The sequence below is a fragment of the Cucurbita moschata genome, unplaced genomic scaffold (assembly GCF_002738365.1).
Source record: "Cucurbita moschata cultivar Rifu unplaced genomic scaffold, Cmos_1.0 Cmo_Scf00017, whole genome shotgun sequence".
In the NCBI taxonomy this organism is placed as follows: domain Eukaryota; kingdom Viridiplantae; phylum Streptophyta; class Magnoliopsida; order Cucurbitales; family Cucurbitaceae; genus Cucurbita; species Cucurbita moschata.
This window is the reverse complement of record NW_019268533.1, coordinates 424,382-438,183: the sequence shown is the minus strand read 5'-3', so window position 1 is coordinate 438,183 and position 13,802 is coordinate 424,382. Positions and strand designations below refer to the sequence as shown.

Sequence of the window (13,802 nt, the reverse complement as noted above, 5' to 3'; positions counted from 1 at the left end):
GGGAGTAGTAGGTCTAGACACCTAGCATGAAGCAGTCTTCTCTCTGATACTTCTAGTATATATTAAACGTTAGTAGCAGAGGTCCGAAGGATTTAGAGCGAGAAATGGAGTTTAACGTTTAAGGGAGGTTTAATTGGTCTCGGAGGTATATATACGACCTTTCATGAGCCAATGTCACGGTGTGCGATGACCCAATGATTTTTGTTGAATCGTGATGATATCTAACCTTAAACCATTAGCTTTTCTTTCAATTTAATGTTAGTAATTGCATAGAATACTACACATGTATTGGCCTAATCTTTAGTCCAAGCAGCAGCCTGGAGAGATGCACATGCATGCTCCAGATGAAAAAAAAAAATGGGTACATGAACTTCAATGAATTTTTGTACGAATGTGAAAAGGAAATAATTTTTGACCTGCCAAAAAAAACCCATATTCTGAGAATTAAGTTTACCACTACTGTTTGTTTAAACTATGTTCGAGAGTGACCAAGTGAGCCTTCCTTCAAAGAAACAGGCCCACTTCGTGGCCAAGCTAACTGCCAGAGTTATCAAGTAATTTCCTAGAGAAGGACCAAAATAAAGAACATTCATCCAAATCAATGGCAAAAGATACCAAGCTCAAAGTCTCGTAGTTGTTTAGAACTCAAAAACATAGTAATACAACCTATTGAATCGATCTTGACCTTCAAGTAAGGTCGTCAATGTCTTGTAGCTCTCCACATCGTAAATCTTTCAAGTGTGACAACAATAAAAAAGAACAAAAATGTTGTTGAGTTGAAGAAAATGGAATAACATCAACCATCACTAGAATAAAAAGCTTGGGTGGAAGATCCACTCGAAAGGCAGCATTCCTTTGAAACCACATAAACAATAGGAGCCACAAATTAGCATGAATTCACTACAAAATTGATTACAACATCTCGAAGCTAAATCCAAGGAGTAGGGCCGCAAGGATACAGGTAATCGTATTTGAATATGGACAGCGACTAGAGCCCCTACAAAAAGATTCCTTTAGTGGCAATAATATGATGCTTCCAGTAAAACTGTTCAAAATTATCGTGCCCCGTAGGGACATCAACCAACCAGATCGGTCTAAGAAACTATTCGATTAACGAAGTCCTGGATAATGATTGATAATAAAGCCTGTGCAAACAAATTTATTCCCAGAAACTAGAATGATAATTGAACATGTAATTTCCTTCAAGCATCATAATATTTGTACAATCCCATGACAATAGAACAGGCTTGTGGGTCTCAGCCAAATGCTTCTAGATACATTAAAAAAACTGTTTTCAACAGTAATCGAACAATGGCATTTATTATTTTGTATGAACCGGATTGGTGCATGAGTTTCAAATTGAGCAGGTAATTAGTGATCAAATCGGGTCATTAATGCATATGATGGAAGACCTCTTTACCAAGTAGTAATGGAGAAGATTCATACTATACTAAACAGGGGTGGAGCCCCTTCTTAGATGTCTTGTATTCCGAACAAAATATATATAGAAAAGTTAAGACTCTAAAGTTATATCTAGTTCACTAAATTTAGAATTCAATGATTTAATATACAAACGATACTCTCTATGAAAATTTTTTATCCACCCTTATCTGACAAGGATGTGTTTATCCACAGGAGGCATGCACATGTTGCCATTCACTCCTAAAATGGGATCAACTCAGAGAATATCTTGCAAACATAATACAATTCGATTACCTGTATTTTGCATTTTTGGGGAACTAAAAGCTGGAAAAGAAATTTGAAAATTGTGTATTCTTTGCACAACATATTATGCAAACAAAAACAATTCAAATATGGGATTAAGTAGAGATATGTTTTCAGCTAAAACCAAATATGAATTAACTAGCTCATAAAACAGGAACACTTGGCAAAACAAGTTAAGAGAGCTTACTGTAATTGACTAGGATTCGGACAATGTAATTTTGCAATCAACGCTGGCCATCATCCTCATCCATTTCCTCAAGAATTACATATTTGCCAGGAACAGTTGTTGACTGTGCGCTTACCACTTTATCTTCACTAGATTTCTGCTGTAGCTTTTGGTATCTGATGATCAATTGGAGATAAAACGTGATGACTTTACACAAGAAGAGCCCATAATTAAGTTTTTTACTTGTTTAGTTGCAATTTATAAGCTATTGCTATTCTGTGTCTCAATCCTTCGTGTCAATAACTCCAAGTGATGTTTACCATTTCAATTGCCTGGTTTATGACATTGGAACCATTCAATTATAAAAATAAAAAAATAAAAAAAATAAAAAACTCCTCTAAAATACGAGTTCATTACATTCCACGTCTCTACACCCAGAAAATTCATGGTCTAAAATACCAGTAGCGAACAATCATATCACATTGGAAGGATGATTATTAACAAAAATATTCGATTGTCGGGCGGATTAATTAAGCACTATATTTAATCTTAGAAGGAGAAAAATTTCACGCTTATAAAAAACAACAACTTACTTGTACCAATTGAAGAGACTGACGCCAATCATAATTATGATGAGACCAAACCCTTTTAGCCAGGTAAATTTATCGTGGAAGTAAAATACTGCAACCTGAAAATGCAAAAGTGCATTATTAAATTAGAAGATGAAGATGTCAGCGATCTACAGCCCCTATAATGTCGGATAGAACAATGCTCTTATAGTTGAAATTTTGTATCTTAAAACCATGCACTTCAAAATTTTCAACCTTTTTTGGATGAGAAATCCATTTTATTAAAGGAAAAAAAAAAAAAAAAAAAGGAGAGGGAAGACAAGATGTCTTCCCACCTCAACGTCACCCTTCTAAAACATTTTGAATGTCGTTGCAGTAGAATAGAAAGAAAGATAGTGACATGACGAGTTCACTTAGTTGCAGGGGGAAGCTGGCGAAACCATAACCTATAGTCATCTTCAGCAAACTTATCCTATAAGTAAGGCAGTACCAAATTCACATCTGAAATAAAAAATGAAATGGCTACACAAATAGTATGTTATGTAGCACATTATCATAATTATTCTTTCAATAAAAAATTTAGCGCACAAAAGAACTCTTAATGAGCAAGCTCAAAACTACTTGTAGTAATTCATGACAACTCAAAATAAATGCTTGAAGAGAAGCAGTAGCAAATCAAATACTTTGAAATTGAAGGTCCCCTACATCTTCATTAGGAAGTATAATGAAAAGGGTCGGAAAATCTCATACCAGTATAGTTACAGCCTCCTTTACAACACCAGCGACTGTAACTGTGACAGCACTAGTTACGGAGACAAGGATATATTCTGTTAATACCTGCAAAAGGATAACATAATTCTTCACGTTGAGAAGCTAACAATGTATTTAAGCACCAAAAGGTTAGGACAGGAGCGTAGACAGCACTTTACAAAATTGTGCTTATTGTACAGTGAAGGAAAGAATCAAATAGGTTCCTACCATACAGAAGGCAAGTGCTCCGCCAAAAAGCATCAGCAAGGAACTCCGAGTAACATGCCAGATACTATTGAAATATCCATTACTGGCAAATTCTTTCCACGGATCTAAACCAAGGGATAGCATCAAAGTCACAATGGCCATCACTGGTGTCACATAGCTCATTAGGGTAAAAGGATTTTTCAAACCTGAAATGAATGTAATTACGTTGGCACATAATATTTACCGGCACCACTTTGGCAAGAATAAAATTGAAATCTGGATGAAACAGCATCTAAGAGTTGCCAAAAAGACCTTAACGCAATATAAAATGGATTGATTCAAATAGTAACTCACTAATTCTGATGTGTGAACTATTGCATTCGATGAAACAAAATAACATATTATCAACAAAGGCTGAAAATTTTTGGATAAAACTCAAGATTGCTAGAACAAATTGATTATTTTCTCCGTGAAGCCTTGCATAAAAATCCACGGATACAGAACCAAAAGAAATCCAATAATTGACAACTAAAAAGCTCAGAAAAACACTTACCGTATGCTTCTCGCTTCATATCCAGTCGGGCAATATATGCATCATATGTGGAAACGTGTCAGGATCCAAGCCAACAAGTAAAAGGGCAAGAAACGGACCAAATAGGTGCTTGGAAGACGGATTCTTGATAGCATAAAACACAAGCATACATGGGAAAAAGAAGGGAAAAAATAAAATTCATACCTGAAGAAGAATTTGCGTCATGGACCACCTGAAGCCAGACATAACAGAAGCAAGCATAACAAAAATGAAACCCCATAATTCAAATTCTGTCTCCTTTGCAACTGCATAGACAAAACCAGGTAAGTAATAATACGTAGCAACAAAAACATCTCTATTAGAAAATTTTAGCCTAGTTGTTATGATAAATGAATTCTTATATTAAAAAATGTCAGAACATAGAAGTAATGAATGTTTAATGTTGCTATGGACACAAACAAACAGAGCCAACAGAAACAATTCGCCGGCTCCAGATTCTTTCACTTCTAACTTCAATCTTCCTTTGTGTATGCGACGTAGGTAAACCCACTGTGAGTTCTAAAACACTAGTCCTAACCACCTTGCTGGCTAAAGGTAAAAGGGTTGGGAAGGGACTTTGGGGACTTTGTGGGCAAGGATTCAAATCATATGATAGCCACTTACCAAAGATAAAATTCCACTTTTCTTGCAATAATAGGTTGTGGGGCCCTGTAGTTTATCTCGTGAGAATAGTTAAGGTGTGACATAACCATAAGTTGGCTATTATACTCAAATTGTAAAAAATAAAACAAACAAACAAACCCAGTCCTTCCTAGGTAAGGGTGATGGATAATAAGAGGGCATGTTGGAACTAGGAACCAATAAAACTGACCAGCTCAGTTCAATTGGTTTGACCATTGATGCATCCGTGGTCATTTCCATTTGAATATTTTCAAGAATTACACATTTTAAATTGTAAAGTTCATGAATTATCAGCTAGGATTAAAAGAAAAATGCTAGATACCTGTTAATAAAATTCCAACAGATATAATCAAGATGATGCCAGAAAGTTTGAAGCTGGGAGCTTCCAACCTGATACAAGAAATTTCATGCTACATGATAAATCGTCAATAAAATACTATGATAGGAAAGTACAATGTCTAGGAAGTAAAATTCATAATATATGTTAAGAGGTAATGTTCATAGCCCATAAAATATGCAGGAACCAGTATCATAGCCCATAAATAATATGGCTGCAGAAGGAAGAATGGTAACCCAACATAACAAATAATTTAAAATCCTGGTCCCGCATCCCTAAAGCCTGGCTCCTTTTTCTTGAGAACATATTTCTTCATTTCTTATTTAAAAATAAAATTTTAAAAAAGGAATCCTAAACATATAGAGAAAAATACTACATAACTAATCAAATTCATTCTCAATATTCAGCATAACTGACATTCAACAGACACAGCTAAAGAATCTTTGGGAAAGTAAAAAAGTAAAGTTGAAATCGTATTCCGTTACGAAACGTTATTCTCATATGTCATACACATCAGAAAAACACAAAACACTATAAACTTCCAAAAAGTATGAGGTATGAGAAAATTGGATACAATTAGATATATAATTTCCTATATAAAGGCGCACATGAGAAACTAGATTACACAATTTAGTTTTACAGCTCACCTGAAAGCAAAAGCAAACAGGAGAAGAAATATAGGAGAACCGGATTTACACTGTCAATCAAAAAGAAAGAGAGAATTAGTGTTATGAAGTATAAAGTAGAATATCTTTACAGTATATACAGTTCTTTTACTAACAAATAGGCATGATGAAAAGGTATCCAACCATGGTAGCAAATGTGACTGATATCGAGACAAGGGATGCATTGCTTAGATTAATATCCAAGGCTGTTCCAAGAGCCGTTGGGACAACTGTGAAAGGCAAAGTCCATCTGTGGCATTAGTTGATAGAAAAGTTAATTTACAAACGATATAAAAGTTAACATCCTATGGGTTCAAACAAACGTAAACAAACGCCGAATGAATAATAAACACCATTCACGAAATTTAATAAAATTGACACACACACACACACAAAAAAAATTAAAAAAAAATACACACAAGTTTAATCGTTCACAAATCCATGAATTTTATCAATTAATGGAATGACAAAAGATGGAACAAAACACATGCAAAAATTTGTGAACTATTTTTTTAATATTCGTGAGTGTCCCAGCCAGCTTGCATGCACCTCAACTAAACTCACAGGACAATCCACCTAACCCTACAATGTTTGGGTGCCAAGGAAACTCTTAGGATAGTAAATCCTAGGTAGATGGTTATAATGGATTAATGATGGTTTAAGTTTGTGAACTTTTTAGGATAAGGAGGATTTCCCCAAAGATATTAAAACGTAACTGGATAAACAATTTAACAACAAAAGAAAATGCCACATTCTTGTAAGGAAATCATAGAGAGCTTTTCCATCTCTTTACCTCATAATGCAATGTATATATTCAAGAAACTATAACTTATCCAGTTAATTTTTAGGTTGTAACTTGAATAAGACAAGAAAATGCCTTGATTTATTTTATGACTATTTCTTTTGAAAGCACCCTTATCATTACACATAAACTTGGTAGGGTGAAAAGGTCAATTGGAGTATGTATACCAGTATCATAAAAAACCTAAACAAAAGCCATTAGTTTCAAGATTACCTTTCGTGAGGTAATCTTTCCATGTCATAGTAACGCAAGGTTGGAATCGACTAGACCAAATCCATGTGATCAAATTCGATAGAACAGCTTGCATAGTAAAATGAACAGTATTCATGAGTAGGGGAGCCGGGAACCTACCCAAATGATCTCCTAATAAAGTTTTATTATATCTGCTCAAACCAGGAGAAACCCATTTAATTGAACATTCTAAATAAACATTACAACTTTAATTATTGATAATGTGAATAAGGAACTTACAAGGTCAAAAGAAGGCTGAAAATATACCAGACAAGAATAAAGAATAATGTCTTTAGGACATTGGCAGTGGATAGAGGATTCTTTGCATCCAGCTGCAGAGAATTATAATCATCACTGTGAAGGGGTTCACAGTCATCGCCATCAATATTCCTCCCAGGTTTGTTCTCAATACTTAAAGGTTCGCATTTCTCACTTTCATTTCCATCAACGTGAATAGGAAAGTGGGCCTCGGTCTCCCTGCCATTAGACTGCATAATTGTCTGATGACACTTTATCAGTTTATCTCCTCCTCAAGATGCCAATTTATGTTAGCTGACCCAGTTGAAGTGAAGGCAGTATGAAACCAGTGTGTTTCGCACTTGAATCTGCATAAATTAATAGATTATCCACTAGGATAGTACCTTTTTGTCACACCGTCTAGAGAAAAATGGCTCTCTATGACAACCACCTACTTCTTGACTTCCAGTCTCAATAGATTCAACCCTCACGTGTTAAAGTTTTCCTGTAACCGAAGAATTCCCAGTCATCTCCTTTCCTCTACTAAGTTAGAACCATCTATGTTCTTCAACACAATCATTGACAGGTACAAATGAGTAAACAGCAAGCAGGAACTTTATGTATTGACACAAATTATAGTGAGTAGTAAAATTCGTACGAAATTCAATTAGCAATTGAATTAAAAATAAGGATAAACTGAGTCGGTACAAAACTTGGATCAGTATACAGAGTGCAGAACATATAATTGGATAGCAATATAGACGTGCAGACTTCATTTCGTGATGATAACGCCAAGACAAGCCCTCTTTCAGAGATTTGTATATTCCCCCCCTCAAAAAAAGGAAAAAAAAACCTTGAAGAACCTCTCTTCGATCTTCTTGCAATGCCGCGTCATCTCTCTACTATAACAATATTATCTGTCAATACATATACACTTGCTACCCAACTTCCGTGGAACTTTCCAATGATGAAAAAAATTGGGAAAGAAAAAAATTACTAACTTATAATTTATAAATTCTTTCCAAAAGTTACTAAGCGTAACAGCCAGCAAGCAGTAATAAGGAGCGGACACAATCACTTCCTTCAATTCAGCCTAGATTCTATCATTCTTTATAACTTTCTTCCCGCCACCAATAGTTCTTAAGAGAAGCAGCATAAGCTAAACTAGGGTAGTCGCACTTAATATCAAGCCTTGGCATCAGCGGCTGTCACAACTCACAACAAGTGACGTCGTTTAATAGCTACAGTGATTGAGGCGTGTGAAGACTGCGCGTCTGTAACAGCAACATGGAGGGAAACAGCATAGTTCGAAAACTATCGCGGAGATTCGCTACTTCGTATTGATAAAAATAAACAAGCAACTACTACATGGAATGAACAAGAATCAACAAAATGAAGCACCGATAAGGATGAGCTCAACCAAGAACCAGAAAGTCAAAATCTCGAGCTCAAGCAGAGTATCAGGATGCGTAAATAAACAATCAAAGAATTCAAATCAGCTAAATTGAACAAGCATCGTCGTGTATAAACAAACAAAGTAAAAACATCTCGTAGTACGGCGGGATTCTGTAATACTCCGAATATGAAACATACCGAAACAACTGACCTGATAAATAATTGAAGAAATGAGCAGGAATACGCAGATAGAATGCAGGAACCGGGAAGAGGACGACGACTGAAGAGAGATCTGATCTAAAAGTCCTGCAAATGGCGTTTGCAGGTGTTGAAATCTCAAATCAGAGCGTCTGTTTTCAATGTTAAATGTGGCTGATGAATGGTGAACGGATGTCAAAGGAAATAAAACAAGATCGACATAATTTCCTTAATTTTCTTTATTATAATTGAAATGCGCGGCTGTACGGGTGGGGCCGTGAGGTAGTTCGCGGTTGGGTGGGTGGTCACGTAGGGTGCAGCCCCAGCGGCGGAGGCGTTGGAGAACCATGGTTACCGACCGCGCAGGGTCCCACCGGCGGGTCCCATGCTGCTGCCGGTTGCTTCGGATCGAAGCTAGAAAATAATAACTACGCGGGTTAAAGAACTATTTCGTCCGGTAATGAACTAGACGCCTATGCTTAAATTAGATTGTTATCCGTGGTAGGTGACTCCTTCACCGAGATACCGCTCCAATTGGAGGGTATCCAAGTCAATTGCTAGCAAATATGGTTTTCATCCTAATTTTTCTTTCCAGTTTTTTTTTAAATATTTTTAAACCATTTACTAGAGTAAATTCCGACATTTTTATAAATAATGATTCGTTCTCCTTTTCACTGATGTAGGATCTCACAATCTATCATCTCATTCTCGACCCAGCATTTTTCATTGGCACACCACCATGTGTCTACCTCTAATACAAACTGTAACCGCCTAAGTCTACCACTAGCAGACATTGTCCTGTTTGGATATTGTGAGATCTCACATAGATTGTAGCAGATATTGTCATGTTTGGGCATTGTGAGATCCCACATCGATTGAGAGAGATGAATGAGTGTCAACCAGGCAAGGATGATGGACCCTAAATGGAGTATATTGTGAGATCTCACATCGATTGGAGAGAGAAACAAGTGTCAACGAGGATGCCGAACCTCGAAGGAGAGTGGATTGTGAGATCTCACAGCGGCGGAAGAGGATAACGAAACATTATTTGTAATGGTGTTGAAACTTGTCTCTAGCAAAAAAAAAATGTTATAAAAATCTGGAAGGAAAGCCCAAATAGGACGATATCTAACGGTTCGTTACAGTCTTATATGCAAAGGTATTATTTTATAATTTTTCATATGATAGATTTTACATTTTTTATTTTCCTATTTATCATAAATGTGAGATATTTTGTTTTTGAGTGTGTCCGAAGCAAATATGACATAATTTTTTTTTTCCTTTTTTTTCTGTTTAAGCAACAATAACCCAATATTCAATACCGACAATTTTGAATAAAAAAGGAAAAACAGCATATATTATTTTGTATTATGGATAATTGTGTTAAATTACAGCGTAACGTGTCAGATTATAGATTAATGTGAGCTGTCATTTGTCGCATGACGTGGCAGTATAAACTACATTTATTTTATGAATTCAGAATGGGCTAAATTCATAAAATGCCCAATTTTGTGTAACGCCCCGTTGGGTTTAGTTATATATATATATGTGTGTTAAAATAAAAATAACAAAATAAAGAAAAAGAAAAAAAAACTGACCACCTCCTTTAATCTCTTTGTCCATCCCCTACAATATCTCCCTCAGTATCAATAACTCAGCAAAAAAACAAAAATAGAAAGAAAATATTTTTCTGGAGGAAACCAGAAGGAAGACAGATAATGGAGAGATGGTAGACAGAGATGTCATTTCAAAGGGTTAGTAGTCAGATTTACCTTTTTTTTTTATTTATTTTTCTCTTTCTTTCTGCGAAGGATATTAGCAATTATTTAGATCTGAGTTAGAAATTTAGAAATTATCTGTTGCAATGATCTGAATTAGAAATTATATGTCGTAGCGAGGGTCCATGAAAATTGATAAAAAAAAAAGAATAGATAGATAAGGAGGAGAGAAAGATAGGGAAAAGAAAGATCTGGATACATATTCAAAGAAAATAAAATCTAGCAATAGAATTAAAATATGAGACAGAGAAGAAAAGAGAGAAAGATTGGAAGACAGATCAAATAAAAATAAAAAATACCAAATTTGGAAAACATAATCAAAAGAGATTTTCACAGGAAAGAAAGGAGATTAGATTTGGAAACAGTAAAGTTAAAGGATTGGAAGACAGATCAAATAAAAATAAAAAATACCAAATTTGGAAAACATAATCAAAAGAGATTTTCACAGGAAAGAAAGGAGATTAGATTTGGAAACAGTAAAGTTAAAGGAAGTCTGGTGAGTAGAATTAAACCCAGTGTAATAAACTGCCTAAAATAATGAAACTAATTAAAAGAATTAAATTTAAATGGCTTAAAATAATTAGATATGGAAGTAGAATTGAAAGGCTAAACAGAATTAGAGTAGAGAGAAACAAGAAAAAAAAAAAACAAAGAGAGAGGATTTTAGGAAAGAAAAGAAAGTTAGAACTGTTTGAAAAAATGGTAAGTACCGTAAATAGAATTAAAATATGACATAGGAGAGAAATAAGTGATAGAAGAAGATATGAGAAATTGTTGTATTTGTATCTATAGGATATAACATTAAATGTTGAATTATCCAAGCCACTTGAAATATTAATAATATTGACATATTATTAATTTAAGTTTTAAGTTTTATTATCCTATATAATTTAGAAACAATGAAAACATGGAATTCGATTTTTATTGAGACCGTTTAGAGCAGTTTTTCACACGGTTAGTTGGATTATTAATTAAAATGTGAAATACTAACAAAATGTGACGAACGATGCGATAGGAAGCAAACCTTGGCAACATTTGGTGTAGTTCTCGAGAAACGGGAGCTTACGTAAATAAATTAGGGAATTCTTCGGCTAAGGCCAACCAGGTAAGTGGCCTTGCTATAGGATAGGCTAAAAATTGTATGAGTTATGATGATGTATGAACTATGTCGTACGATGCGGTATATGACTTATGATGATGTATGATGTATGAGTTATGATGATGTGTGGGTTATGATACCTGATGATGTGCTCAGTATATATATATATTGATGAATGTCGTACTTGATATGTTTGATGCACTTTGTGGCAATATGATGAGTATGATGATTGCGTGACGTTTACCTTAATATGATGATGTTTCCATATTGAGCATGCTATATGATAATGAGTGTCATATTGCATCATGTCGTTAGATCGACATAGGACACAACCCTAAGAGCGTGAAAATGATATTAATATAAATATCCACGAGTATGTGTTACCTAGAGTAACAAAGAGATGAGACTAGAGGGTTGTGTCAGAAGAGACGATGGATTTAGAGGGACCTCATGCATATTGTATGTTCATAAGCATAGGGCTACTTCCCCTAGAGATGATGAGTGCGGACGCGCACCATATGATGAGCGCGAATGCGCATAGGTGCGAATGCACACAGATGAGGGTGTTCATGAGGCGCATGACACTATGGGGTTCCGCTGACCTCCGGACGTCGCTACAGATTAGCTTGACCAGAGGGTCCAGGGGGTGTGCGAGCGCCCTGGGGATTCACACTCGCACGTGTGAGTCGTGTGTAGGGAAGTACTACACATCCAATTTATCCGAGACTGGAGGCCACCCCTAAGATGATTAGAGATAGGTCCCTAAATCATGATTGCATGTGTTTGCATTTGCATGGCCCCCTATAGTGGGGCCACTTACTGAGTATTCTTTGAAATACTCAGGTCGTGTGCCACATCATTTTTCAGGTAAAGGCAAGGCGCACTTGTACGGAGGACGGCGACATCGCGAGCAGAGACTGTGGCACGTGCATAGGGTAGACTCATATTTAAATTTCTAGTCTTAAGTTAGAATAGGTTGTTTTGCATTTAATTGTTTTAAATTATTTTGTATTTGTTTTTGTTTTCTCTAAATTTCAGTATTTCATATTTAAACACGTAAGACCATGGCTGTGTTTTCAGAGAAGAAGTTGTTTTAAACGTTTTTTTGAAATTTTCGTTATCAATTATGTTCATGTAAGAGTTATATTTTCCGCATTATAGATGAGCATGAGACGTTAGTAGCGACTCTGAGTATGTGGAAATTTAGGGTCGTTACATTTTGCATTTTATATAAAATAAAATACTTTTTTAAGTTTTAAAAAAATTAATAATATATAATATACCTTGACTACTTAAGTTATGAAAATGCCTCAAATCAACAATTAAGAGGTTAAGAAATAAAACAATTAAAACCTCTGAACGCTTTAAATTTAACCGTGGTAAAATCATTCCTAATAAAAAAACCTACATGAAAAATACACAAATTAACTATTAAATAATTTTTAACAAAATAAAACATTCTTTTATGTGTCTTAAAATTTATTAAACATATGAGATAACTTTTTTTAAGTAACGTTTAGAACATACAATTCATTAAAACGCTACAATTATAATCATTTTAAAATTTTCATATTAATCATAATGCCTCGTGCCTAAAATTAAAAATTTAAACTCAATATCCGATAATTTTGATGTGTCTACGTTACTTATTTATCTTCGACTGCTCATAAGAGTAAAAATTGTCATCACGTAATAACATAGATTATTTACTTTTTGTCATTATTTTTTATATTTTTCAATTATTTTGTGTTTTGTGTTTGATTTTCGCTATTTATTTTTATTTTATTTTTCATGGACAAAAAATTGTTTTTATTTATTAATCATTCTCAAATAGTTTATAAAAAGTTGGAAGAGTGAAATAAATAAATTATATTTAATTATTGAAACATGATATTATAATAAAATTTTCAATTCTATTGTTATACTAATTATTTACATTTTTATTAAAAATATTTATTTGAGAATAATTATTAATATTGAATGTTAAATAAACTAAAAAATAACTAATTTGAAGGCATTATTTATAATAAAATTAGTAAAGAATAAAAATTAAATAAAACAAAGTTTACATAGCTTTATAATATGTTTATCTCCTTTGATACCCTTTACTCTGCCATATGTAACATTTAACTTATTTTATTAAATTGAATTATTAAGATTTATTAGAAAATAAATAAAAATAAAAATATTAAGCGGGAAAAAAGGAAGAGAGAGGCTAAGGGAAAAGGCCTTACAATTATTAAGAATTACAGTTCTCTAGTGGCGAAGATGAGACAAAATACGGCGATTAGATAATATCTACGGCTGATATTTTGCCTCCTCACTGACGTGGCAACAGTTCGTCTTTAAATCAAGACTTTTGGTTATCCCAAAGGGCCCCACTCCCGTCGCATCCGAATGGGAAATTTTAAAAAAATCTCCTCTCTCCCA

At 34.4% G+C, this 13,802-nt stretch overlaps 1 protein-coding gene across 10 annotated transcripts; it reads right to left on the bottom strand.

Moving 5' to 3' along the window:
• Positions 1 to 602: 602 nt before the first annotated feature.
• On the bottom strand, positions 603 to 8,722 carry LOC111455407 (probable sugar phosphate/phosphate translocator At1g06470). Of its 10 annotated transcripts, none has more exons than XM_023097063.1 (14): positions 8,496 to 8,721; positions 7,358 to 7,407; positions 6,906 to 7,270; positions 6,648 to 6,817; positions 5,777 to 5,862; positions 5,615 to 5,664; positions 4,953 to 5,020; positions 4,154 to 4,254; positions 3,971 to 3,983; positions 3,439 to 3,623; positions 3,211 to 3,297; positions 2,485 to 2,579; positions 1,913 to 2,067; positions 603 to 997 (listed from the first exon to the last, which is right to left on the bottom strand). In XM_023097063.1, the coding sequence occupies exons 3-13, from the start codon at positions 7,157 to 7,159 to the stop codon at positions 1,950 to 1,952; spliced, it is 1,227 nt and encodes a 408-aa protein (XP_022952831.1). In that variant the 5' UTR covers positions 7,160 to 7,270; positions 7,358 to 7,407; positions 8,496 to 8,721; the 3' UTR covers positions 603 to 997; positions 1,913 to 1,949. The 10 variants fall into 10 exon arrangements, with proteins under 10 accessions (XP_022952831.1, XP_022952826.1, XP_022952829.1 ...); XM_023097058.1 differs by having other exon boundaries at positions 6,906 to 7,217; positions 7,307 to 7,407; positions 8,509 to 8,721; XM_023097061.1 differs by having other exon boundaries at positions 8,509 to 8,721.
• Between the last annotated feature and the right edge of the window lie 5,080 nt (positions 8,723 to 13,802).